This window comes from Ctenopharyngodon idella, chromosome 18, assembly GCF_019924925.1.
Source record: "Ctenopharyngodon idella isolate HZGC_01 chromosome 18, HZGC01, whole genome shotgun sequence".
Classification (NCBI taxonomy): domain Eukaryota; kingdom Metazoa; phylum Chordata; class Actinopteri; order Cypriniformes; family Xenocyprididae; genus Ctenopharyngodon; species Ctenopharyngodon idella.
The window spans coordinates 27,026,927-27,052,904 of record NC_067237.1 but is presented as its reverse complement, the minus strand read 5'-3'; the positions used below and the strand labels follow the sequence as shown (position 1 = coordinate 27,052,904).

The 25,978-nt window shown below is 38.7% G+C and overlaps 2 protein-coding genes across 14 annotated transcripts in view; one reads left to right on the top strand and one right to left on the bottom strand.

Moving 5' to 3' along the window:
• The window catches only part of fgd4a (FYVE, RhoGEF and PH domain containing 4a), a 57,148-nt gene extending 51,809 nt beyond the window's left edge, over window positions 1-5,339 (top strand). For all 11 annotated transcript variants that reach the window (XM_051869764.1, XM_051869767.1, XM_051869766.1 and 8 more), the window contains 2 exons: window positions 832-972; window positions 1,061-5,339. In XM_051869764.1, coding sequence (XP_051725724.1) covers window positions 832-972; window positions 1,061-1,312 — 393 coding nt within the window. In that variant the 3' untranslated portion in view covers window positions 1,313-5,339. The remainder of the gene's footprint in view (window positions 1-831; window positions 973-1,060) is intronic.
• A 156-nt stretch (window positions 5,340-5,495) lies between these two features.
• nup205 (nucleoporin 205) lies at window positions 5,496-25,755 on the bottom strand. Of its 3 annotated transcripts, none has more exons than XM_051869746.1 (41): window positions 25,515-25,755; window positions 24,145-24,287; window positions 23,623-23,794; window positions 23,368-23,512; window positions 21,385-21,544; window positions 21,064-21,292; window positions 20,733-20,897; window positions 20,346-20,521; window positions 19,690-19,806; window positions 19,346-19,483; window positions 19,073-19,223; window positions 18,774-18,982; window positions 18,190-18,372; window positions 17,981-18,031; window positions 17,278-17,487; window positions 16,933-17,170; window positions 16,053-16,242; window positions 15,792-15,912; window positions 15,632-15,709; window positions 15,364-15,541; window positions 15,152-15,276; window positions 13,811-13,925; window positions 12,836-12,985; window positions 12,686-12,760; window positions 12,404-12,561; window positions 12,219-12,299; window positions 11,937-12,128; window positions 11,621-11,825; window positions 11,408-11,506; window positions 10,856-11,001; window positions 10,435-10,748; window positions 10,211-10,349; window positions 9,884-10,010; window positions 9,729-9,802; window positions 8,599-8,730; window positions 8,009-8,114; window positions 7,752-7,909; window positions 7,529-7,658; window positions 7,248-7,352; window positions 7,093-7,151; window positions 5,496-5,813 (listed from the first exon to the last, which is right to left on the bottom strand). In XM_051869746.1, exons 1-41 carry the CDS (start codon window positions 25,588-25,590, stop codon window positions 5,661-5,663), a joined length of 5,973 nt encoding a protein of 1,990 aa, XP_051725706.1. In that variant the 5' UTR covers window positions 25,591-25,755; the 3' UTR covers window positions 5,496-5,660. The 3 variants fall into 3 exon arrangements, with proteins under 3 accessions (XP_051725706.1, XP_051725708.1, XP_051725707.1); XM_051869748.1 differs by having other exon boundaries at window positions 12,686-12,757; window positions 15,364-15,528; window positions 15,631-15,709; window positions 25,515-25,753; XM_051869747.1 differs by having other exon boundaries at window positions 15,364-15,528; window positions 15,631-15,709; window positions 25,515-25,751.
• Window positions 25,756-25,978: the final 223 nt, after the last annotated feature.

Here is a 25,978-nt window from a genome sequence, read left to right as displayed (position 1 = left end):
GCAGCTGCAATAATTAAAATCATTTTGATGGCAGTGTATGGTATGACAAATTAATGTTAGAGATTAGACTGTACAGCAATTGAAATCAAGAGGTAACACTAATACACACTAAATACACGTAGTCACACAATGCTGGTGTTAACAATTTGAGAACAAAGTATATAATTAATAATAATAGTTTAAAATATTTTTTATTTATTTATTGTTTATTTAATATTTAAATATTATTTAAAAATAATAATTTCCGCGGTTTGATGTGATGTGAGCTGAGCGATCGTTAGATTTAATCACCATTGGTAATGCTTTTTTTTCTCTCAGTTGGTCAGAACAAAAGTGGCAGATTTGTTACTTACTTGTTCAGATTACCTTTTTCTGGTGAAAATCCTTATTTTGGTCATACTTCCAAGACTATAATCTGTGATTCTGAAGTACAATATCCACAACGGTGCGGTGACTGACAGCCACACATTCTCCTCAAAACATTTGATTCATCCGCGGATTCCGCACTGAGGAGCTGTGCCGATGCACAACCCACGTAAAGATGATAATTCCATAAATAACTGCAATTGCAGGTTTGCAAACAGAGATGGCGACAAAGAGGCAAAACTTACGAACTGCAGCTTTAATAAAGAGACAGAAAAATAAATATGGATGAACATTTATAAAACAACAAAGCTGGTGGTGGCCTAAGACTTTTCCACAGTACTGTATGTATGTATGTATATACATACATACATGCATACATACAGGCTTTGTGACATTCACGCTGTCATCTCATATAGGAGTGATGAAGCATATACAGTGCTAAACTTCTCATCTTCTCCCTCACAGATTGAAGCTGCTCAGTTCTCAGGCAACAGTATCATGTGTGGCTTCCTACAGTACTGTGAGAAGAACAAGCCCTGGCAGAAAGTCTGGTGTGTTATTCCTCAGAAGGAAGCTTTAGTTCTCTACTTGTACGGAGCACCTCAGGTCAGTGTGCTTTTATCTTCCTAAACCATGCTATTTCTGTTCTGTACATCACTTCCCTTTACTAAACAAAGATTTACTGTCCTCACAGGATGTCAAGGCCCAGTCCACAATTCCTCTGCTCGGCTACCAGGTGGAGGACAACCCAAGACCCACCGACCCTCCTGCAAGCTTCAGACTATCTCAGTCTAAATCAGTACACAGCTTTGTCGCAGAAAGCGAGGAACTGAAACAGCGCTGGCTCAAAGTGATCCGTATGGCGGTGACGGGAGAGGAACCAGAATCGCCTGAAGAAAGCCATTCTACGGAAATCACCCAAGAAACAAACTCTAACGGTGTCTAAGCAAAGAGAGCGTACTTTTCTTAAAGATTTCTCTACAGATGTGGCGATGCAATTGGTAAGAAAAGTGTTGACACTCCTCCTGCTTACGTTGCACAGACTTGCTGCGCCATTACTGCTGGACTGTCTGAGCTACAGCATTTGTCCAGTTGTCCTAAAGTTCCATTTGGATTTGAACACATCCAGAATATGGGGGTTGAAAGGACATGGACATCAGCTTGACCTTTACCGGACAGATTTGAAGTTCATACAAATGGAGCTCATGTGAAGAGTACTAAGAGATGCTATTCCATCATCACACCTTACTACAGCTGATGCCGCACTGTTTCAAGCCTAATGTAAATATTGTACAACTATTGTACAAAATATTGAACATTTACATGTTGTATGTATAGTATATTGAGGCTAAAATTCAGATGTGTTGACAGCATTGTAAAAAATGTGATGTGTATGTGCAGGACATAAGCGCTTTTCAAAAAGTCAAGATTGCAATCTACTGCAACTATAAATTGCATTCAGTTCCAGAACGCTCTGGATGCAATAGACACTCCTTCATTATGGCCATCGTGACTTTGCCAAGACAGACATGTTGTGTTGACACATTTGTTGATCCTAGGGTTGCAGCGGTATACTGGTTTCACGATATATCATTGTATTAAATTTGACAATTACATTACGGTTTACATTTACTAATGGACGGTATTGGAAAAAAACGCAACCGGACTGAGAATCTCATCTGCGCACGCGACACACACTTGCAGAGGGGGAAAAAAATTGAGGCTGAATAAAGCTTCACTAAGGCTGCATTCGAAAACCTAGGCAGCTGACTTGATGCCTCGATGCCTTATCAGGCAATGACTTGTAAGGCAGCGTTTGTGCATGAAGGCACCTCACGAAACTGATTTCGGACAGACAGCGTAACCGTTTAATGATCTACAGCAAAACAGCGCAAGCTTCGGTGAGCACTAAACAAGTATGTAATTACTACAGTAGTAATTTCTCGACATCAAAAGTGGAAAATGTTGGTCGAAAACGTACATTTACACACAAACTGACCAGCAAACGCAACTTTCGGACCCCACCTTTATTTTTCTAGCTCAACAGAGTACCTCACATAGACATTATAATACACGTTTATTATAATGTCTATGGTACTTCAGGGATGACGTGTTTTTGTAGGCCAACCCGGAAGTTACCGGCGCACAGGTTCCCTCGATCGAAAGCCTATGCATTTTTTCCCATAGACTTTTGGAAAATCGCAAAAAATAAGCTCTGTGTTTAACAAAGGGTTATGACACTTACACGTTTTGTCTATCAAGATAATCTTTACAAGTTAACACAACGTTTATACATTTTGAAGCCTAAATAAAGTCGTCAGATATAAAAAGCTAACAGTAGGCTATAAACAGACTACAGCACACCATGGTCGCGGATCAACGTCACCACCACCAAGCTTCCTCACACTTTATTTAGAAAACAACTTTATTGTTATATATAAATACGTATAAAGTCCCCGCCAAAGGAAGTAGTCCCTTTTAGCAATTTGTTAGCAACCGCCGTTTTTAAGACACAATAAAGGTTTAAAAAATCACAAGCGGGTTATAACTGGTGTGTTTTATGTCATAGATCAAAACGTGAAAATATTTAGAGGCTTTGTTAACCACAGACCTTATTTCAGGCGATTTAGCAAAAACCCATTCAAAAAAAACCCATTGACTTCGGGGGCAATTGAACCAGAAGTCCTAAAATGCTAACTCGCTTCTGGGTTTTGCCTACAAAAACACGTCATCCCTGAGGTACTCTACTGTCATAAAAGGAATGCATTGGATTGTGGGATACCAAAGGCAGCGAAGGATTCATCTATGTTGCCTTCAAAAATGTATCAGATGAAGGTATCTCAGGAAACGGGAAGTGAAGCTAACTTTGGATTCGGACGTGCCTTGATGCCTTTAGTTTTCGGACGCAGCCTCCATTTGTAGCGCTCCTCCCATCCACTAAGTGTGCTTTGTTACTTTTGATAAGAAACAAAGTTTCAGGTTTAAAATTCCGTCAATTTTGTCACGAAATCCAAACAATAAATGCTGTAGTGGCGCTCTTTACAAATCGCTGAAGTCTCAGTTTAAGCGGTAGCGCGCAGAACCATGACGTGAACTGATATACTAGTTAAAGCGCGAAATAAATTAACGAACATCAAAAGTTGTTGAAAGATGCAAAACAAATTAATGAAATGTATTTGCTGTCATTTAATCAGCTGATCCGTGTTTTAACCACGGAAATACGTCAGTAATACACTGCTCATGAACAACATGAAGGACATTTAACGTTACCTCAGGAAAGTCAGATCTGTAGTAGGGGGGAGCATTTAATTAACCTGTTAATAATTTATGTATGTTTGAATTATGCCATAAAGACAAGTTTGTATCAAAACTACCTTATGTGCAATTTAAATGTTTTTAAGAAAATCTGTTTTGTTTGTGTCGATTAATATATTTGAAGTAGCCTAATGAATTTAATAGTTTATTTAATAGGTCTCATTTACCCTTTAATATATTTATGATTGGGAGTTTTTTTTTTTTTAAGAAAAACTTGTTTATAGCTGAAATATTTTCAAATAAATAAATATGTAATCAAATTATGTAATACCGTATACCGTGAAATCTTGATATTTTCAGAGATGGTTATCATACCGTGCAAATCTCATACCGTTGCAACCCAATGAACCTCAACCAACCCTGACCATTAGTCTAGGACCAACAAGTATGCCGATTAAGCTTGTCTGGGATGTTATCAAAAGAGCTTCACCGCCACCTTCTGGTTTGCAGTGCCTCAGCACATCAGATAAGAAAGATTCATAAACCTGCTGTCCTGCTGTACCTCGATCAAACCGGACGCTTGGATCAACAATAACAGCAAAGACAATGTTTCACCCACCATAAGCTGTTTCACTTTTCCTCATTCAAAAACTCAACTAAATCAAACATGAACAGGATAATGGCGTTGATGTCAACTCAGCAATCAGCCAGACATTTTCCATTGGATTATCAGAGATGGACAGTATCAGATTTTACTCGCTAATTATGGTAATAGTTAGTATTGACGTGAAATAACTGGTTGTAAATCAAATCTGTATGTAAGTATCTGTAATAGACCTTTTATTTGTAGGCAGTCAGCCGACCAATGGGGAAGGGTGTGAGGATGAGTTTTTTGTTCTGTATATGTATTCTATTGTGGGCAGCACAATCACTCAATAGGCCCGCTGGAGCATTTGTTCTTTAAATACTGCAATTATAATTTTATTATTTAAAAATAATTTATGGAAGATATGCATGATTTTACATAGCACAAAATTACATTTTCTGTCCCTCAGTCTAGTTTGGACCTTTTATTCATACCTTCGTATTGAAGAATTTTCCTTTTTCTTTTAGACAAACCTGCAGTCTCTTGCCTTGCTCTGCAGAACAAGCTGCATATTATTGATATTACTGGAAATTAATGTGGCTAACCCAGACCTTTAACACTCAACCTTAAGCTAAATTTTATTTTTTTAAAAAAGAAAGAAAAACCACTATTTGGTTTGATGTTTTTGGGAAACTCTGCATTGTGGTAACAACATTGACTTTGAAACATATCACAGCTAAGAATTGTACTCATATTTTTTTTTTTGCAACCAGTTGTTGGTTCCACAGTCCGTATTTTCTGAATAGGACGTGCCTGACATTTATAATGTAATCATTAACACATTTTTTATAGACGAACTACGGAGGCTACTAGGTTGGTATCTTGAATATGTGCATTTCTGTATAAAAAAAAAATGGGCATGTGCTTATTGTTGCCATTTGAAACAATCCTTACTATGTGACCTGAATGTAGCCTGCAGGTATTATCACTCCCAGAATCCTTTCTGCAGTAAAGCTACACCAGCTCTCAAAGCCGAGACAGAACCCATTTTAAACAAATGAAACTGAACATTACGCACTTTACCGTCTTCTATAAAGTGTACCTTGTCAAATAAAACAAGATTATTCTCCAATGATTTTGTACCTCTGCTCTTCACAATGCAAATCACAAGAAACAGGAATGAAGTGCTTTATTTGCTCAAGTGGGTGTACTTAAGTAAAAAAAAAAAAAAAAAAAGTTTTCTTTAAGAGTCACATATTTTGCCAAGAAAATCACAGAAACAACAGGGTTGTCTTTAGAAAACCATTTATTTACCACATTAGAAAAAAAGCAGAAATCCAATAGAGATCTTCATAGCAAGACAATTTAACGTGTTGATAGTAATCAAAACTGCACAAAGCAATTGTTTGACACCTAATTCAAAAGATTAATGTTTTGCACTATTTGTGATAGTTCAGCCTTTGGCATGATGCACTAGGCCCCGGATCCTGCGCGTCAGGGCTTGGATGAAGGTGTGACGGGAGCGGGTTTTGCTATACAGCCCTTCGACCTCCAGCAACTTCCTCTGTAGCGGCTCACTGAAGCTGTTCGCCACATCACTCTGCAACTACACAAACAAGAAAGGGTCAAAAACAATACTAAGCAGATATTTGGATAAGTTCAGTGTCAGAAAGATTTTTTTTTTTTTTTTGAAGTTTCTTATGTTCAAGGCAATTGTGAAATATTATTACAATTTAAAATAACTTCTATTTTAATGCAACATATTTCTGTGATTGCAAAGCTGAATTTTCAGCATCATTACTCCAGTCTTCAGTGTCACATGATTTCTGCAGATTTCTGTCACTTTTGATCAATTTAGTGCCGTAGTCGGGAACCTATGACTCGCTGATAAAAATCATGTGGCTTTTATGGCTACACTCACACTGTTTGGAAATGACAACCGAAATGTTCTGTTTAAACAGCAGCAGCTTACAGTAGCAACTCAAATACTTTCTGTATGAACAAGTAACCAAAGTCACATGTCTTTATTATCACGTTTGCCATGACTGCTTTATAGAGAAAATTAACTGATTTAATAATTGATCTCTACAATGGAACTGAATCAACACTGAACTGACTTCAGCTGAACAACAGCCGAAATGCATCATTTTTCTGTTATCAATGTAAAGCTGCTTTGAAACAATCTGTATTGTGCAAAGCGCTATATAAATAAAAGGTGACTTGGCTATGGAAATTATCACAGTCGACACAATGCAAGTTCATCAGTCAAATCTTAATTAACCAAGAGCAGCTTTTATACCTGTGAATCCCAAAAATTTACAGGTGTAAATTTGTTGACAGGATGCAGTTGTCACTCCCTTAAATAACTGAACTGTGTGTGAACGCAACCATATCAAGGAGACAAATACAGGACTCGTGACCATATTCTACTGCTGTGTGAACATAGCCATATAACCTCTGGTGCTCAGATAAAAGCAGCTGCCTAGCTAGTTTGTGGAGATGGCGAAAAGAAGAATGCAGAGGAGCACGGTGGGCAAGTAATGTAACCGGTGTTGCGGCTGAACGCCGGAAACACCAACTATCACAGCAAGCCTACTATCTATGGATCTAAATAAAGGTTTTGTTATTTAAAAACTTGTTTCAGTAAAATAACAATAATAGTAAATTATTTGTTTTTGTATTGTTCTTTTGAAAAAAAATGTATTAGCGAAAAATGAAAAATTGGCTCTTTGGTGAAAAAGACCCCTGATTTAGTGCATCCTTGCTGAATGAAATTATTTAAAACATTTAAGAAAAAAAACATCTTACTGACTTTGAACCTTTGAATGGTCAGTAATAAATATTTTTGGAAAGGAAAGAAAAGGAAAGGCACTCCTGCAATGTACCTGTTCAAGATCTTGCTGGCTCACTCTTGACACACTTAAACCTCTGCTGCCACTAGGATCTACACAAAAAGAAATTAGACATTTGATAAATGAGTCTCTCATGCAGTTAAAAACAATCAAAAACTAACTGAAGGATAGTTTGAGAGACAGCTGACCTCTGTAACCTGGCAGAAGTGAGTCTTTGGGGTCAGTAGGAGTGCAGTAGAGCAAATAGAACTCTAGATGGCGCCAAATCACAAACAGGCACGTCTCAACGATATCTTCAGAAAAATGTCAAGAAAAACATACAACTGTTGTCCACTTCCCAGATGTCACATTGTAATCGCCAGAATAAATAACAAACATAAAATAAACAGTCAGAAGCTCAAGAAGTTATTTTGAAAAGCAAATTGTAGCATCTCTTGATTTCTCAGGCAATCTTTGTGTGTTAGGATACAGGAACAGAGGGCAAGAAGTTTGGCTCGGTTGTTGACTAGCTGGACGAGCCGGCGCTTGGCAAGCACGTTTCTCTGCACTGATGGGATCTTTTCCACTCCACCAGAACCAGACACCAGACCCTGGCACAGCTTTGCACACAAAACGAAATATTAAACATAGGTTATGTCTTCCAAATTCTGAACCTTTTCATCAAAAGAAAAGCAATGTTCAGCATTGTATACCTCCTTCAGTTCCTCAGGAGGAAGCTGTTCCACTCGCTCTAGCTTGTTCAGGCTCTGTCTGTGGCTGTCATGGTATCGGAAAAAGTCAGTCGTGCTGTTCTTCAGTAGGAGCAGAACCAATCCCAGACTGGGCACTCGCGCAGAGGGAACGGACACATCTGATGCAACACAATGACACAAAGGAAAAAGCACAGTTAGTTTACAGAAGCCAGCCAGTATTTTCTCAACATAGACACTAAACAATCACAAAGACCAACCTGCTGGTTCACTTGCTGATGGGCTGAACAGACAGAGAGTGAACTGGGCTTCAGCTGAGCTTTGCAGCAGTTGTGTCTGGCAGTACTCCATAATATTGGCACAAATCTGGAAAAAAAAAAAAAAAAAAAAAATATCACAATACACATCAGAGTGAAACATCTAAAGGCTGAGATAAACTACTCAACTTTTGCCCTGATCTGAGTCTAGAGAATTTGACACTGGCCTGTCTGCAGATTTTGGGTAGTCAGAGTTGATGGATTTCACAGAAAATCTCAAGCTTTTCACACTGGGTGTATGATGGGCACACTCTAATTTTTTTAAAATCAGACTATGATTCCATCCAGACAGAGGATATCAAACATGTTTGGCATTTTGAGCTAATTTTATAACATTGTTTTCATTTATCTTGCATCACCTAGCAATGAGGAGCAGGTTTCTGCATGAGTGTGTTCGGAACGGCCCGAAAGTCTGGTAGTGTGTGATCCTCAGCCGATGACCAGTTTATCTCTGTTACCATTTACAAAGTCAGTAACTTTAAGATGGCTACAGAGAGAAGTAAGTGGGCACTAGGAATACTGTGACATCACACCTGTTGCATGGCAACCTCCATTTCCTCTCTCTTTTCTGCAAGGTCGCCAGGGGAAACAGTCTCCTCAATCTGCTTCAGGTAGCGAGCGCGATCAGTGCCCACCAGCCGCACGAGCAGAGACAACGACTGACGCTAAAGGAGGGAGAAAGAGGGAATTTTTTTTTTTTTTTTTTTAAATCACTCATTTTGTAAACTTCATACATTTACAGAATTTTCAGCTTTTAAAATGCAATCGACAATTATGATGTCATCTAGGGGTGTAACAATTCACTCGTCACTTCATAAAATTAAGGTTGAACAACTGTACTCACATGGACTATTTTAACGATGTCTTTACCACCTTTGTGGGCCTTGAAAGGTACAATGACGTTGCTGCCTATGTGTGGTTCAGAAACCTCTCGGATCAAAAATTAATTAGTGCTCCGAAGATGAATGAAGCTCTTACAGGTGTGGAACGACATGAGGGTGACAGAAATTTCATTTTTGGGTGAACCCTAACCCTTTAAATTACTGTAGCATTTGTTATTTTAAATGAAATTAAGATAAAGAACCTCACATCATGCAGAGGTGTGTTATAAAATGTTCTGTATAAAGAGGGCTTTCCTTACTATTCCTTGAGTTAGTTTAGGATTAGTTGGGAAAGTGCATGATATTCAGGGGAGTCTATCCATCTAAGCATTTCATGTTTAATGTACCTGGAACACTGAAGGCTGTGTAGCCTATACATTAGCACTATCCTACACAATAGTTAACATTAACTAACAATACTTTTAAAGCCTTTTTAATGGCATGTAGCATAATTAAGAAGTAGCATGAAGCAGCGTCTAATGGACAAAAGTGTTTGTTTTGCCCCCACTCTCTGACCCCCTGAAGGTTGCAGTGAATTTTATTGTGAATCATCTAGAATCGTTCTGAATTCGCAAAAAACATTTTTGAATCGAATCAAAAACCTATGAATTGTGAATTGAATGGATTCACTCTACCCAAAGATTGACAGCCTTCATCATAATGAACTGTGAATAGTCTTTCTTGCAGCTGTCATCTTGCATATATTTAACCTAACTTTATTGTTTTCTTCCCTTTAAAAGTTATTTGAATTTTTTTTTTTTTTTTTTTTTTAAATAGTTCACCTGGAATCTGCCTATGTGTCCCTGTAATTCCATTAGGGCTGCACTGTTGAATTCCTGTCCCATCTCGAGGGCTCCTGAAACACAAAATTGACATGCACAGCTTTAGTCATGCATCATTTTGTGGAGCATTTCAAACAGCTGTAGTGTTGCAGCACCTGGCAGTGCAGTCTTGCTGATGATAGCAGTGAGGAGAGAGAGTTCCTGTAGAGCACCCATGCTCATATCTTGACCATGCAGAATGGACTGAATGACATCAGAGTGAACAATGAGCCACTGGAGCACCTATAAATGAAAACACACCGTGTAAGCATTTAAAACTAGTGATTTTAGTGTTTATTTATTTATTAAGTATGCAGTAAGATGTAGTACTACATACAAGTATATACCTACCCCATTAACTAGCTAAACTCTTATAGGATATAGCAGAGATATGTGAATTGGGATTCAGGCCGTATCTCATCATTACATGGACATTTATGTACCTGTGTTGCCCCCTGCTGGTGCTGTGTGGTGGTGGAGGTCAAGATGACCTGCATCAATCTGAGAGTAGGTAGCAGAATCTGTCTGTATCTCTCTAGAGGATTAGGAATAAAGCCTGATGGATCTCTCTGCCCAAACACTCTGAAAGAGAAATGGAGAGAGTAAGAAGGCAGGGTAGAGAAAGACATTTGTTCATCTATACCTTGGACTGTAGATTATAGAGCACCTGAGCGCGTCGTTTTGAGGGAGCATGTGAAACACCTGACACTCCACCAGCTGACTGACCAGCCCACAGCGCAAAAGCTCCATCGCACCCTGTGCTGTCTTAGCCACACGGGTCAGCAGAGCCATTTTGGACTCGTAGATGTACAGTGGTTTGAGTAGTGGAGGCTGAGGTGTGAGCAAAGTTTGCAAGGCGGCATCATCTTGTTTCAAGCTCTCAACCAGCACACGCAGGTAACCGCTGTTACACAAGTACACCAGCCACTGGCTCTGTCTGTCTATCGACAACACCCTGTCCAACACTGCCAAAGCCAGCATCTGAAAAAGAGATGATGTCCTCGAATCAACTCAATAGGTATTCGGAGGTCTTACTCTCATAATACCTCAATAACTAAGTAAGATGATGTTGACTTGTTTGCTCTTACCCTGCCAATCTCATGGCCGTCACAAGCATCTCTGCATACCACTTCCATAAGTGCAGTGCCATAGCTCTCAATAATGGCCAGGTTCTCTCTCTGCAGCTTGGAGAAACAATCTTCAGGGGCAGTCAAACGCTCCCACATGGATGCACCTGCAAATTCGGTATTATATATTTTAATATTTGTATATATTATTTTATATATTAGCATATATTACATAAAATCACTATGAAAATTGTGTTAAAGCCTATATGCTTTTCATAGGCAGATACAGTGTGAACGATCACTCAATTTATTAAAAAATTATATATATATATATAAAATGAGATCTAACTAAATATTATTATTATACATTCTGGGATATGAAATGAAAGATATATGCAATATTGCCTAAAAACTTTCTAAAATTAAACTGCGACATGAAGGCTCAAAATTGTAGGTAGCTAAATAATGCTACCTTCTGAGGCAATCATGATGCCAAAAAATTATGTCTAGGAATGTATATGTATGTGAATAAAATAAAAATGTTCCTTTGTATTAGCATATATGCTTATATACCTGTCTGCAGTGTCTCTGGCTCCTCAGGTTTCTGGGCAATTTGCAGGTAGTAGAGAAGAGCGCCATAAAGGTGAGCCCGTAGACGTTGGAAACCTCCACCTTGATGTAAACATACCAGGGAGTAAGACAAGAAGGTTAACCATTTAACCTCTAAACTTGGTGGAATTAATTTACCTCGGTCAGTTGATCAGTCTTAAATGTGACCCGTCTAACCTGTGCACAAGATAAAATCCAGCAGCTTCCTCAGGATGAGGTGAAGAGCGGAGTTAGCGATCGAAGCAAATCCTGATCCAGATCCACCCTCTGGCCCCATCCCCTGCTGCTCAGACAGAACTGATTGGCTGAGGTGTGCTGTTAATGTGAAGACCGCCCCGGCTACAATTGGCATCAATTCACCTGCAGCATCTTCTGATAACACCTAGAGGAAAGAGAGAGAAGAAAGTAAAATTGCTGTTCCACATTTAGATAAAAGCATCTGCTAAAAGCAAATCACTGTAAAAACTCACTTCCTTTCCATCTGTTTTCCTACCTTGTCGTGCAGGTCCAAAAGCAGGTCTCTGATGATCAGCTGGCGCTGGTCTGCTGGGATGAGCTCTGAAGGACAGGCCGTGAGAATGGTCTCCACCAGACTCCTCCAGCTCTGCAGAGCGTGACGCTTAGCACTGAGACTACGCCGTACGCGGTTCCTCTCCACCACCTGCTGCAGGACTGAGTTCACTTCCTGATATAAACAGAGACCATGAAAGAACAATCAGCACCAGGAAACACTTTTTTTGTATCTCTTGCCTTGAAATAACAGAGATGCATTCACCTCCATCAGCAGTGGTCTTTGCCCAATGGCCGCCATGCCCTGCAGCGCATTGATCTCTGCAACTAAAACTCGACGGAGCAACTGAAACATGATGAATCAAAAGAATTAATTGTATGTTTTATAATAAAATAAATTACTGTGTGAGCCTTAGTGCATGCAGATTGGTAAGCCATCCATGCATGTACCTTGACGTTGCAGACCGTGTGTCCCTGCTCGTTGACGTGTTCACAGTTGGTGATGACCTGTTCGATCTGAGTACGCTCAAAGAAGTCCAGCTGCAGAAGCTCCGGGGCTTCCTGACTGAAGTCTATGGCATCCAAAACGCTCAGCAGCCTCCTGCGTACTGAAACCACCGAAGGGCAATGGATGATTAACTAATTATAATCTAAATCAGATGGCTCCTTTCTTTTCTAAATGGGCGGCCCCTGGTCGGGAACAAGCTGCAGTGCTGTCAGACTTTCCCTTACCTTTGGAGACGGTGCCAAAGTGCAGGAAACCGCTAACTGATCTACTCTCCTCCTCCATGCCTGTCTCTCCATCTGCTACAGATACAATGAATGCATTTACTTCAGTGCGGCTGGCTGGTCATCATGAGGAACTCTGGGTATTAGTATTACCTGCATGTAATGTGTGTGGTTGGTCATCGAGAAGGAGGTTGAGCAGTCTCTGTGTATGTGAGCGCTGGCGGTTCAGTGAGGTCACTCTGAGCTCAATGGCTGTAGTCTTCATCAGCCAGGACATCTGAGACAGAGCAGCGATCTCATTCTCTGTGGAACATAAATATGGAGTCAATCAGAGGCATTAACAGTTGTAGAAACCCAATTTGCATGCTAATCCTTCCTATATATCATGTGAAAGTATGATGGTGGGTTACAAATTATAAAAATATGTCAAAGGTGTCTGAAGGCCTACTAAACCCCACATGACACTTCTGAGTGGCTGTTTTCCAGCCTTTGTCATGTTTGAAATGGATATGACAGTTTAGGTTTGGTTAAAAAAAAAAAAAAAATGAAAATGTTTTTGAAAGAAGTCTCTTATCTTCACCAAAGTTGCATTTATTTCATTTATTTGATAAAAATACAGTAAAATAGTAATATTGTGAAGTATTATTACAAACTTATATAAAATAACTTTTCCATTTTAATATATTTTAAAATGTAATTTATTCATGTGATGGTAAAACTGAATTTTCAGCATCATTACTCCAGTCTTCAATGTTAAATGGTCCTTCAGAAATCATTCTAATATGCTGACTTGGTGCTCAAAAAACATTTCTTATTAGCATCAATGTTGAAAACAGTTGCCGTCTAATATTTTTGTGGAAACTGATCAATATTTTCAGTACGATTTGATTAATAGAAAGATCAAAATAACAGGATTCATCTGAAATGGAAATCTTTTGCAACATTATAAATGTCTTTACCGCTACATTTGATTAAATTATGCATCCTTGCTAAATAAAAGTAATAATTTCTTTTACAAAAATTATTCCTGACCCCAAACCTTTGAAAGGTAGTGTACATATTCCATTGGATGTTATGGACACACACTATTGTCAAACTCAAAACAAAGAATGCAGATAGGCAGTTTACCTGGTAGAATGAAAGGCAGGTGCTGCAGATGAGAGAACAGGAAGTCCTGACTGGTCCTGAGGTATCGCATGGTGGGCCCTGAAGTGTCAGGACACGCGCACAGCTGATAGATTACCTGGAACGAACACACAAAATATATTATATATTAACAACATATTATACACACAACATATACAGTTATACACAAAATACATTAACAGGATCGCTGCACATTTGTAATGTTGCAGCGTAATGTAATGTTATGTAATATTTAAGCAGTAATCAAATTCATACTAAAAATATAGCTACAAATAATAAACACATGACAACATGTAACATCTTAAAACATTGCTTAAAGTTCAAATCTAGCATGCATAACTGGATGTAATATGACTGATCAAATGACATATCAAATGACAGATTGTCATCTATGTGTTTCATTCTACTGTTCATCCACCATCCGACTGGCATTTCAGAAACAAAGTAATCATTCCACACTAGAACTAGATCCATAATAGTGCTCCCACTATCTTCTGGTTAAGTGCCTGCTTCTTCAGTGGCCAAGCATCTCAAATGGAGGTGCCGACTAGTGTGAAGAACCTATTAAGCCTATTAAGACTTTTTATTAAGTATTTAAGTCAGCCTCTTTGGTGCTGTGATGAACAACATCTGAATGGCTCTTTAAAACATACTGATCAGAACCAGAAAGTAGCACAGCCTGCTTTGTTTATGGGGTTACCCAGGTAACGGCTGCATTTCCGCTGTTCCATAAGTGCCATCTACTCTCAGAGAGAGAGAGTGAACATGCACTTTCATTCAGCTTGTCTCCACTCATTCTGCCATGTTTCTCATCCATGTTGGGGATATTTACATCAGAGTGTGCATGCATCTTTGAGGCAGCATACGAGCAGTGTTGTATATTTTAGCTAGTTGATCAAAAAAAAAAAAATCCTAAAAATGCATTTTAAAAATCTAAATAATTCATAATTCGCCTTGATTCATATAGCACCCAATTTAAACATCTGGTGGCATAAATTGCACTTGGCTTGATTGCGGTCATTAGTTCTTGCCAACCATTTCTGAAACCAGTCATCATCAGGCCAATGAAAGTTAAATTTGCACTTCCTCATTTTTCTTAAATTTGCCCACTCTCTTCTCCCCATCTAATTTCTGGTGAAAAGTGCACTGCGACTTATGTAAAAATATAAAACAGTCAAGTTGCAAACCGAGTACTACCAAAGACTTAGTGGTACACAGCCTAAAACCTATATTTTTCTATTTCTCATCTTAAAATTTAAGATAAGAGGTAAATGACGTAAATGCCACTGCAGTGTCCAAATACAAATCAGTTAAGCTGTGTACCTGGTAGCAGAGTTCAGCTAGTTGAGGGGCCTGTTTGGTGAGCACAGGTCCAGAGCGCCACTCACTGCCCCTCTGGAGCAGACTGAGGATCGCATGCAGGCAGCTCCGTGGACAGCCAAGAACACCTTATTGACAGAAAGATTACAATGAGGAACAAACAATTCCTGTTTCAGGCATAGAACAGTATGTGTGAGGTGAAATTGAGATCTTACCTGGGTCCTGCAGGTTAGTGGAGGAAACCGGCTTCTTCACTTCATAGCCCAATAGATACAGGCCCAGGTTGGGGGCTTTTAGTTCCAGAGAGGTGATCAGAAGGTTCAGAATGTGGATCTGGGTTTCATGACGGATCCGGGCCACCCGTTTCTCAGGATCTGACTCTGAACCCCGCCCCAAAAGGGAAAAAAAAAAAAAAGAGGTGCTAGGTTCTGCTTTAAACAATTCATAGATGACATTTTGCCATTTTGAGATTAAGGACTCACCATCTGTGCTCACTCCCTCCTGAGCTTCCTCACTGTCCAGACACTCCACAAAACCAGCCATCAACTTCTCACTCACTGCCTGCTCATTACAAAACAGTTCTTTCATATTTAAAGCAACTCTTATTTATTTTATTACCTATAGACAGTGTGAGGTCTCTTACCTGATCATGTGTGAAGTCTCCAACCAGTCTGGCCTGGATGTTTGGGTAGCGTGCGATACGGCGCAGGATCTTGGCACTCTGGAAAGCAGCATCAGGGTTTGAGCTGCTGTGGTACAGGTACCTGTGAAGGCCAAACAAGTAAAATCAGCATAGGTATCGCTGAATCAGACACACATTAAACCATTCCTGAAATTCTTTATAGAAAATGATTTTGCTGTGAAGAATATATGGCAGATATATATGTAAATGTAGAAAGTAGACCTGGCAATGTTGGTAATGTGATCGGCCTGTCTGCTCTGAGCACTGACGCCCTGCAGGAGCTGTTCCACAGGGGAGACAAGTAGCGATGTCTGACTTTCTCTCAGCAGATCCATAAAAGTCACCTCCTTCTGCAGGGCCAGGTCCAACAAACACAGACAGTGCAGCACTGCTGACTCCAACTGCTTCTTACCTACAACAGCAGCATCGTCATAATGCAATAAACAAATACAAACAATAATATATATATATATATATAAATAATCATCCATTACTCCAGTCAGTGTCACATGATCCTTCAGAAATCATTCTAATAGGCTGATTTGGTGCTCAAGAAGCATTTCTAGTTGTTATCACAGTTGTTCTGCTTAATATTTTTTTGGAAACCATGGTATGTTTTTTCAGGAATCTTTGATGAATAGAAAGTTCAAAAGAACAGCAACAAATATAGAAATAACGAAAGTGTGTATAAATTTGAAAGCTGGAATGGGAGAGTTTGAAAGCAGGTGTCCATCAGCGGACTGGTCCACGTTAGACGGCTGCTTTCAAACACTCCTATGTGTATCTGTGTAAGTGCTTGGTGAAGAGCGTCATTGATGACTATTTACAACATTTTTGAAGCGTTGTTCATTGAAGCCAATCACATATCCGATGAGCCGTGAACACAATAGCCGATCAGAGGTGTTTACAAATCCACTCAACAGCATTCAAAGCGTTTTTTTTTTTTAATTTCAGTACCGACTTGGTACCGAAGTCAGTACTTTTGAAAACTCTAATGGCTGCATCCCTAATATTAATATTTGAATAGGCATTCAATTTGCTTTATATATTTTAATGACTTGAAAAGGGCATAAAAAATGCAGAGCAGGCATCTTATACTGACCAGGGAAGGGGGCGTAGGTGTCTAGCTGACGAGCACCCTCTTCCAACAGGCTGAGGCAGAGAGAGAGGGTGGGCGAGTCATTCAGCAGGTGGAACATCAGGCTGTGCCCTGGGGGCTTATGGGCCAGCACCTGTTCCCCCTGCAGTTCCACCATCTCTTGCAGAAAGTCCGCTGGCTGTGGCTCATATTCTCGTAGAAGTTTGTGAAACACCTCCAGCACTGCCTCAGCTACTTCCCACTGTAAAAAAAAAAAAAAAAAAAAAGAAAGAAATAAAGATACAAGACCATAAATGGAGGCGAGGCAGAGATAAGAGACACGTTTAAATCTAGCAGGCTGCAGCAAACCTTTTCTGCTGGCCGACGGTAGGCACGTGTGGGGAAGGCCAGAAACACAGAGTCACGCAGGAAGTCAAGATAAGGCTGAAAGCCTGGTGCACGCAGTCCTGCTCCAAGATTCACCGGAAGTGCACTCTCTACCAGAGTACTAATCAGATGACAAAAGGCCCTTGTGAGTGGATACTCCTCACAGCTCGATTCAATCTCGTTCAGCTCCACCTGTTAGAGGAAAATTAAATTAGTGCCACAGTAAAAGCACATATATACACACTCAGTAGGGCAGCACAATTAATCAAATTAAAACCAGAATTGCAATATGGCTTTGGCTGCAGTTTAATTAAATAAATATATACATGATCTAGTTTCTCAGGTCATGCTTCAGTTTCTCAAGTCATAGTAAATGCTATCTAAAATTTATCCATAAATATTAGTTTTTAAAAAATTTTTACAATTGTGCTGTAAAATAAAATTATTTTTCTTAATTTAGATTTTTTATCTTTTTTGTTTTAAATTTTTATTTAGTAATACAAATCATAATAATCTATCATAAAATTGAGCAAATTGTGAATCCCTACAAACAAGCACAGCAAACTTGAAGCTCTGAAAATGAAAAAAAAAAAAAAAAAAAAAATTTAAATCACAAGTAAATTTTTTGTTTCCAAGTTGCGTAGCCCTAATACTCAGTATATTTGACAAGAAACCGACAGCTTACCTCAATCCCAGCTGCCTGTCTCTGACCAGGGGCTTTTACTGTCTGCAGGATCTGAGAGGGTAAAAAACAACATTGATCAATATCATTATAATCAAGTCAACTCAACTAAAAAAAGCCACTAAAGTGGTTAAACCACACAGCTAATTTAGTTTAAACATTCATTCTTTTAATGTAGGTCAGTTTGGCATTATAGGCTTAAGTTTGTCAACCTGTGTGTACTCCAGAGATTGCCAGAGGGAAGCAGCGATTTCGGGTGATTTGCCAAATGCGGCCAGAGCATGCAAGACTTCAGCTTTCAGCACGGGCTGAACGCTGCACTGCAGCAATCCCAGCATCACCACCACAGGCGTCCACTGAGGGTGTTCACAAAGAGCCAGACGTGCATTCTCACTCTGAAAAATATAAGAACATGTTTGAACAATGACATACCAAGAGCACTTATACCTGCTAAATGATGTGATGAGGGTTTATTCTGGAATATTTCAGTTTTGCTTTGAAATGAAAGCGAAATAGATTCATTTATTCATCACTCTGACTGAATCAGATTCAATCAGAAAACTGCTCATTTTTTGCACTGGCTGATATCTAGAAAAAAGGGGGGTGGATAACCAATTTAATGCTGACGTACAATACAGTTCAAAGATACCAAATGAGATGTATCCCAACTTGCTGAAAAAAAAAAAAAGAAAAAAAAAAGATTTCGCACAACATTTAGAATTGAACTTGTTCGATTAATCGACTGATTATAATGGTCTTTCACTAATTAGCAAATTGCGCTATATGTGTGCTTTACCCAGGTGATGATAGTGGTAAGCAGCTGGAGGAACGCAGTGAGGCCATCCAGCTCTCTCTGAGTGATGCCTCTGATGGGTGGGTGGCGGTACTGCGTGCTGTCAGCATTGGGCACGTCACGTCGCAGGTTCTCGTGGTAGAGCATGAGAGAGTGAAAAAAGTGCTCCCATGACACTAAACTGCCCGACACGCCAACCTGCCGGTTCTCTCCTGAAACAGCCAGCATAAACAAACTTGTAACTTGTTTACAACAGCACTTATATTACATCATTCATTTTTAAGATCTGAGGGTGCAGTTACCATGTGGAGCTCCATTGGTTTTAAGAAGACTAAAGCAATAGTGGGAACACTGAGGGCCATTAGCAAGTCCTTTCAGCATGCGCAAGTAAGGGATGTAGAGAGTAGCAGGGAGAAGATCACCCATCTGACGCACAAACTTAGAGAGAACCACCTGAGGTGACACAAATGAATATTCAAATTTAGGCACTGTATATTATAGGACGAGCACTTTTTTCTATAAAAATACATCTTTAGTATGGTTTAGCATAGTTTGCAGGCATTTTTCTGACACACCTGTTTGTGAGGGGGTCTTTGGGGAGCTACTCCAAGAAACGATCCAGTGAATGAAGTGTGCTGAAGAGACTCCGATGGACACCAGAACTCCAGGGCCAGCTCAAGTTCAAATGGATCTTTACTGTAAAACTCTCCAATCTGAAACACAACATTATTCAGCATTAATTACAATAGTTCAAATGTGCCGATTAGTGATATGCTTCAGTGCTAGTAAAAATGGGTGCATGAGATCCTAATTAAATAGAATTGAGATTTTAGAAGCAATATGTGAAGATGCAAGTAATTTCCTGGCTGTAGAGAGCTATGCAATGCTAAAGAAATCATCAAGTCTGAAGTACGCTTACAAGGATCATGAGGTGGTCCAGGTCCTTGCGTAGAGACGATGGTGGCTCACTGCCCATCTGCAGAGCCATGTGGATCAATCGAGCATCTTCATCTGCACGGTTGCGCAACTGCTTCACCTGCAAACAACACTCTTCACTTATCTTCATATACACTCATTAGCAAAATACAAAAAGCACAGTATTTTTTTTATTTTTATTTAAATTAATACTTTTGTTCATCAAGGACATATTAAATTGATAAAAAGTGACAGTGAAGACTTTTATAATGTTACAAAGGTTTTCTACTAATTTCTTTCAAATAAATGCTGTTCTTTTGAATTTTCTATTCATCAAGAAATCCAAAAAACAAAAAAAGAATCAGTTTTCACAAAAAATATTATGCACCAAAAACTTATCAACATTGATCATAATAAAACATGTTTCTTGAACATTTCTGAAGGATCATGTGACACTGTGACACCGTAGACTGGCATACAAAAAAAAAAAAAAAAAAAAAAGTAAAATGTATACAAATATAGAGTTATTTTGAATTGTAATAATATTTCACAATATTACTGTTTTAATGTATTTTTGATTAAATAAATGTAGCCAAGCTTGTGAACGATAGTGTACAGGATATGAACCATAGCTAAAAATGTATGCATTTCTGTTGGCACCTTCATTGGCATAAGAGCCAGGAAATCAGTAATCAGAGAATGCAGTCGGCGGGTGTAGAATTCTTCTTGGCGGAAGCCATCACTTCCCAGGATGCCCTCTGTCAGGAAGAGGAAGACACCTCCCAACAGCGCCTGGTCCGCCAGAGCCTCATCTGCCTCAGTGAACTCCACTAGAGCTGAAAAGAAAATGAATGAAATTGGGAGAAAGTACATTAACCTGATAACACATCTTTAAATGTTTTCATGCATTTTCAAGGTTTATCTACTTTTTGTATCTACTATAGCAAAGACAGCAACTATGACATATCATGAGATAAACAGCTGAAGTAAAAGTGATTTTGTAATCAACAATGGGCTAAGCTATGGAAGGGGTTGCCGTGTAGATACCTGCGCCCTGTGGAAGTTGTGACAGGGCCCGCAGAGACAGAGCCCAAGCCAGCTGCACCACTGCCTGCAGTCCTGGAAGCTTCCAGCCCTGACCCTCCACCAGTCGACTGTGCACCGCTGCCACATACTGCTTCTCCGTCAGCAGAGGCAAGGCCTGGAGCAAATCTAATCAACACACAAAAAAATGTATTTGTGAAAACGTAATATTTCCTACTCTAGTAAGTAAACAACATTTTCTATTAATCATACTTGTATGAGTGTGGATAATAATAAAGCATTTATAGCTACCAATGACGGTTGAAAAAAAAAAAAAAAAAAAAAGCATGAATACCTTCTCTATCCTCTGTTCCTTGCTCCAGAAAACTAACATCCAGACAATAAAGCAATGCCATGACTAAAGCAAGGTTGACGCTATCCAATGAGCCATCAGCCTCAGCAGTTACCGTCTCCAAATGACCGATGAGAGCCAGGGTGTCATCTTTGCTTAGAGGTGACTGGCATGTCCAGGCAAACAAACACTCTGCCAGTGACTGTCGGCACTCTTTGATGAGGTCGGATACCTGTACCATATGAAAAATACTCATTTAATACTTACTGTCTGTTTATGTTTATTTGCATATGTAATTATTATCAATTTTATAGAATGCTTCACCTCTTTCCTGTGTTTCTCATTGCCTAGGCCCCGCTCTTTCTGAAGCCTCTCAAACTCGCGGGTCACACTGACATCTGAGATCAAGTTCAGGATTTGCTTGGTCAAACCCTGAGCCATCAGCTCATCCGTGAACCGTGTGGTGAGATTCACCAATTCAGGACTACATGGGAAGAAAACATGACAATACCAAAGAATTACATTAAAATCAACAAACCTAAGATAAAACACAAATCAGTTGTTTCGTTGTTGTTATTTTGTTTTTTTGTAATGGACACTGCACACTTCTACAATCTATCTGAAAGCATGGGTTGGCACTGGTACATGAAATTGTTTGAAAAACTCAAACTTCTTTTCTGTTTTCACTTAAATCCTATTGAAACAGGAAGCTGGGAAAGGATTTGTCCTTTTTTAAGTGGGCAATATCCTTTCGTTCACTGGTTCCCAACCTGTGGTCCGTGCCCCGTAGGAGGGTGTCAAAGCAGGAACTTATATGCTTGGAGTTTAAATATGGATGCAAATAAAAAAAATTACCTGAGCTCAGGTTTTTTTATATGTAAGGAGGGGGGCTTCAGGGGCAAAAGGTTATGAACCACTGCTTTAATTCAAAAATGTATACAGAGCACTGCAGTAATGAGTCCTAAAACCCGGAAACAAGTTTTTGCTCTTCCATCATCCAGAAGTCAAAGGGGATTTTTTTATGGGTTTTTGGTTAAATTCCTGAAATAAGGTCTGTGGTTAACACAAACTCAAGATATTTTTAAGTTTTATTCTATGACATTTTAAGCTTTTTACGTGTTTTGAAACAAGTGGTTGTTAACAAGTGGCTAAATTGGACTACAGAGGCTGTCAGGGACATTAAACCGTGTTGGGAAAAGTTTGCATTACAATATTGTGTTATTCCCTAAAAAAGTAACTAATTGCATGTCTTATGGACAGTAATGTGTTACGTTACTTTTGCATTACTTTTTCTCATCTGGGCTGGGCTGTTTGATTGTTTTTATAACAACAAAATAAGTTCTATTTTTGGCAAATGTAAAGGTCCTTTCACACCAAAAGTGAAATGAATAAGCCTCAGGCTGAAGGAAATGCAAATTCACGCCTGTACAGTAGAGTGAGTGCAGTATGAGTGCTGTAAAGCCTTTCAGCTGTGCTGCCTTCTGGAATACAGAAGAATAGGACCCAGGAGAAGTAGTAAATGAGTAAATGTATGCTGACATTTAGTCTAGAACTAGTCTAGAATTACCATCATGTTCACAAAGCACACATAACGCCTCTGCACTTCCGATTTCTCTCAACATGGAGACAGGAGAGGTGTCAATCAATAAATGGGAAAACAAAGTAACTTGCATTACTTATTTGAAAAAGTAACTCATATTTTCTTGTAAATTTAAAAGTAATGCATTACTTTCTTGAAAAAAGTAATCTGATTACGTAATGCATTACCCCCAACACTGACATTAAATGTCATCATGACAAACAGGTAAACTCTCTACTCACTCTACTCTCTTTGAGAAGATCTTGAAGAAGAAAATGTGTAAGACTCAAACATTTGTTGGTCAAAGAGCATATTTTCTGCAATTATCCGAAAGCCAATGGAAAAATCCAATTAGCTTTTTGTTGATGGAGCTAAAACAATGCTAACTTTTGGTTTGGACTGCAAAAATAACATCATCCCTGCAGCAATCTATAAAATGTAAGTATCTGCTAGTGTTTAACAGAACACTAGCATACAGATGACCTCAAAGCTAACAGATAAGACTAAAAGCTTCAATACTTTGACTTAGATTTCATGCTGTCTGTAATAAAGATTATGGGTGCAAAATCCCAAATTTCCATTATCCTCTGAGTTGTTGAGTGGTGCATTCAATAAGCTGTGAACATCTTGGATAAAATGTTTCCTAAAAGGGAAGTATGGGAGAAGCTTGGAAGAATGAGCTTGGTGAGACCAAAACATGGGGGATGCATGAAGGAAGAACAGCAAACCTCAAGTCAAGAGTGAAAGTCTTCCCGTGTCTGGACTGGATGAGCGAGCGGAGGGAGTTGGCCACACAGCGTTTGCCATCCCAGTAAAGGAGCACAGCTACCAGGCCTCGAGTCAGGCCGGGGAAATGAGCCTGCTGGTGCTCTCCTAAAAATACACATGAAGATCACATTATTACAAAGCAGCTTCACTGCAATCATATCATATGAGCAATGTGTATTTCAACAGTACTGAACAAGTATGTTGAGTTTGTGTACCTGCCAGCAGCAGTTCAAGGGCAGCTAGTTCTCCCAGGTCAAAAAGGTCACTAAGAATGAAGGCTTCTGAGATGAGCTGCTCAGGAAGTAGTCGTGCTCCCTGCTGGCCCTGAATAGCAATGCCTTCTGTGCTGGCCTTCCGAACCTTCTCTCTTTGTTCCGCACTCTTCGGCTGGAAAAAAAAAGAAAGAAAAAAAAAAAAAGGTTTGTGAATAAGTCATTCAGATCAGTTTTGTGAACTGATTTATTAAAAAAAAAAAAAAAATCAGATTCAAAAGAATGAAGATTTTCAATAAAAAAAAACAAGCACACAAGTCACATGGACCACTTTTATAATACTTGGATAATATTCACAACAAATGCTAGAATGTATTTTGAAGCTTTTAAATCAGATTAAAGATAGCAAAACAGGATTTTCCGTTTCACAATTCATTCATAATTTCCCACCAAACTCAAAAGTACAATTACAGGTTTCCACACAGGTCATTATTATGTAAATAGACTGAATGTTTTGAAACCTACCGGGTTTTTGAAGAGGGAAAGGAAGTAGGGTTTGTGTTTCTTCAACTGAAGATCTAAAAGATGTACACTCTCAGGCTGACGTCTCCATATGGCACCCTCCACAGCTTCCCAGAGCTCCTTCAGCGGGCCCCACAGACTGGCTCCTGATTCAAAATGTCACATTAAAAAGGGGTTTAAGAGACACTTAATTATAATGTTCAGTAATATATTTCAGTTTGACTGCACCGACACTATTGTATTAAAACAAAATTTGAAGTGAATTGAGCTAAACGATGACATCACTGTTGTGTGCAGAGCTGCTTTATAGCTCATTTGACAAATGTTGCAACATCAACATGTTACGAAACTAAACTGAATTAACATTGAACTGACTCAATCTGAATAATGACACTATTGTCTTCTGCTTATAGCTGAATTGAACTCATTTTATAATTGACAAACAGTTATCGAACTGAACACAGAACTGAGCTGCTTTATAGCAGAATTTAAATTTGTCTTATATTTAATTAAGTTTGCATTATTGTTTGTTATTTTCCTATTTATTACTGTAAAGCTGCTACAATCTGTATAAAGTGCTAAATAAATAAAAGTAACTTGGCATAAAATGATAAAATCCATTCTTTTTTTCTGTATACACACATTATCAATTACTGTTTGGAGGATACATAGTGTACTATCTGAATCGGTTATTCATGTTCCATTTTTGTCCAACAATTTGTCACAAATTTTTTTTAGTGCTACAATGCTAAGTTGCCTTGACTTAAAATTAGAGGTTGATTATTACAGCATGATCATTAATACAAGAGATTGTAAACAGATATATGAAGCATGGACTCCAACTTGGTCAACTTTCAATTTCGGCAGCGAGCAAAACAAGAGCAAAAAGGAATGCATAATAGATGCCGTGACTTATATTACAGTTATTATATAATAATACCACGCTAAACAATATTCTTAAATACACATTAAAGCATTTTTAGACTTAAATCAGACATTATCTTGGCCATTATTAACCTTATTTACAAATAAAGACCGTATTCACAAGTTACTTTTTAAGAGACATTAATGTTCCAAATAAACTGCTTTGTTTGGTCACACAGAGATGATGGTCTATACGACGACATTTCCTGTAATAATAATTATAATAATGTGGATAGATAATAATAATTAAGGTAGTGTGACGCATATAACGTTAGCTACACACACACTTTCAACATATTTAGTAATGAGGGTAACATGGAGAGCCGACTAAGTATTTGCACTTTAAATCTATTAAATTACATTGGTTTGAATGGCCAATTCATTATTCGAAACTCCATACTGCATAAAACATGGACTGTGTTTATAAAATATAATATATACATTTATACCTGAATTTACCGCCATCTGCGTCGCCATGTCTGAAGCGTGAGTGGGCTGCCCCGAATTTTGCCTGTGTGAAAACATAACTTTCAGTTTCTTTTGTAAAGATTTTTTTTTTTTACATTTACATTCGTATAAATTTATCTATTTATCTTATTGCTTTTTTTTTTTTTTTTTTTTTACAACATGGTTTTGTTGCGTTACGTTTTTAGTGAAATAGAGTTGATAGAATGGCAATCGGCATGAAACTGATTAACGTTTCAGAAATAAGCGAGGAGTTTAGAGGCCCGAAAGTTTAGTCTCTAATTAGTCAGACACAATGGGACTAAACAATATGGTATCCACTATGTAGATTTCCATTCTATTTATTGTTATTGTATTGTTATTTACGCGTAAATTATTGTACAGACCCAGGCTGCAAACTGAACACACATAGACAGCTTTGTCACATGGTGCATGTTCCTTTTCTCAT

What these genes read in the sequence shown, in the direction of transcription:
- nup205 (XM_051869746.1), bottom strand. Translation starts at nt 25,590, where the DNA reads ATGTTTTCACACAGGCAAAATTCGGGGCAGCCCACTCACGCTTCAGAC. An exon ending in CACTAACCTGCAGGACCCAG is followed by an intron (nt 15,277 to 15,363) that starts GTAAGATCTCAA and finishes TCTGTCAATAAG; the next exon opens with GTGTTCTTGGCTGTCCACGG. An exon ending in GGATTTTATCTTGTGCACAG is followed by an intron (nt 11,507 to 11,620) that starts GTTAGACGGGTC and finishes GTTTACATCAAG; the next exon opens with GTGGAGGTTTCCAACGTCTA.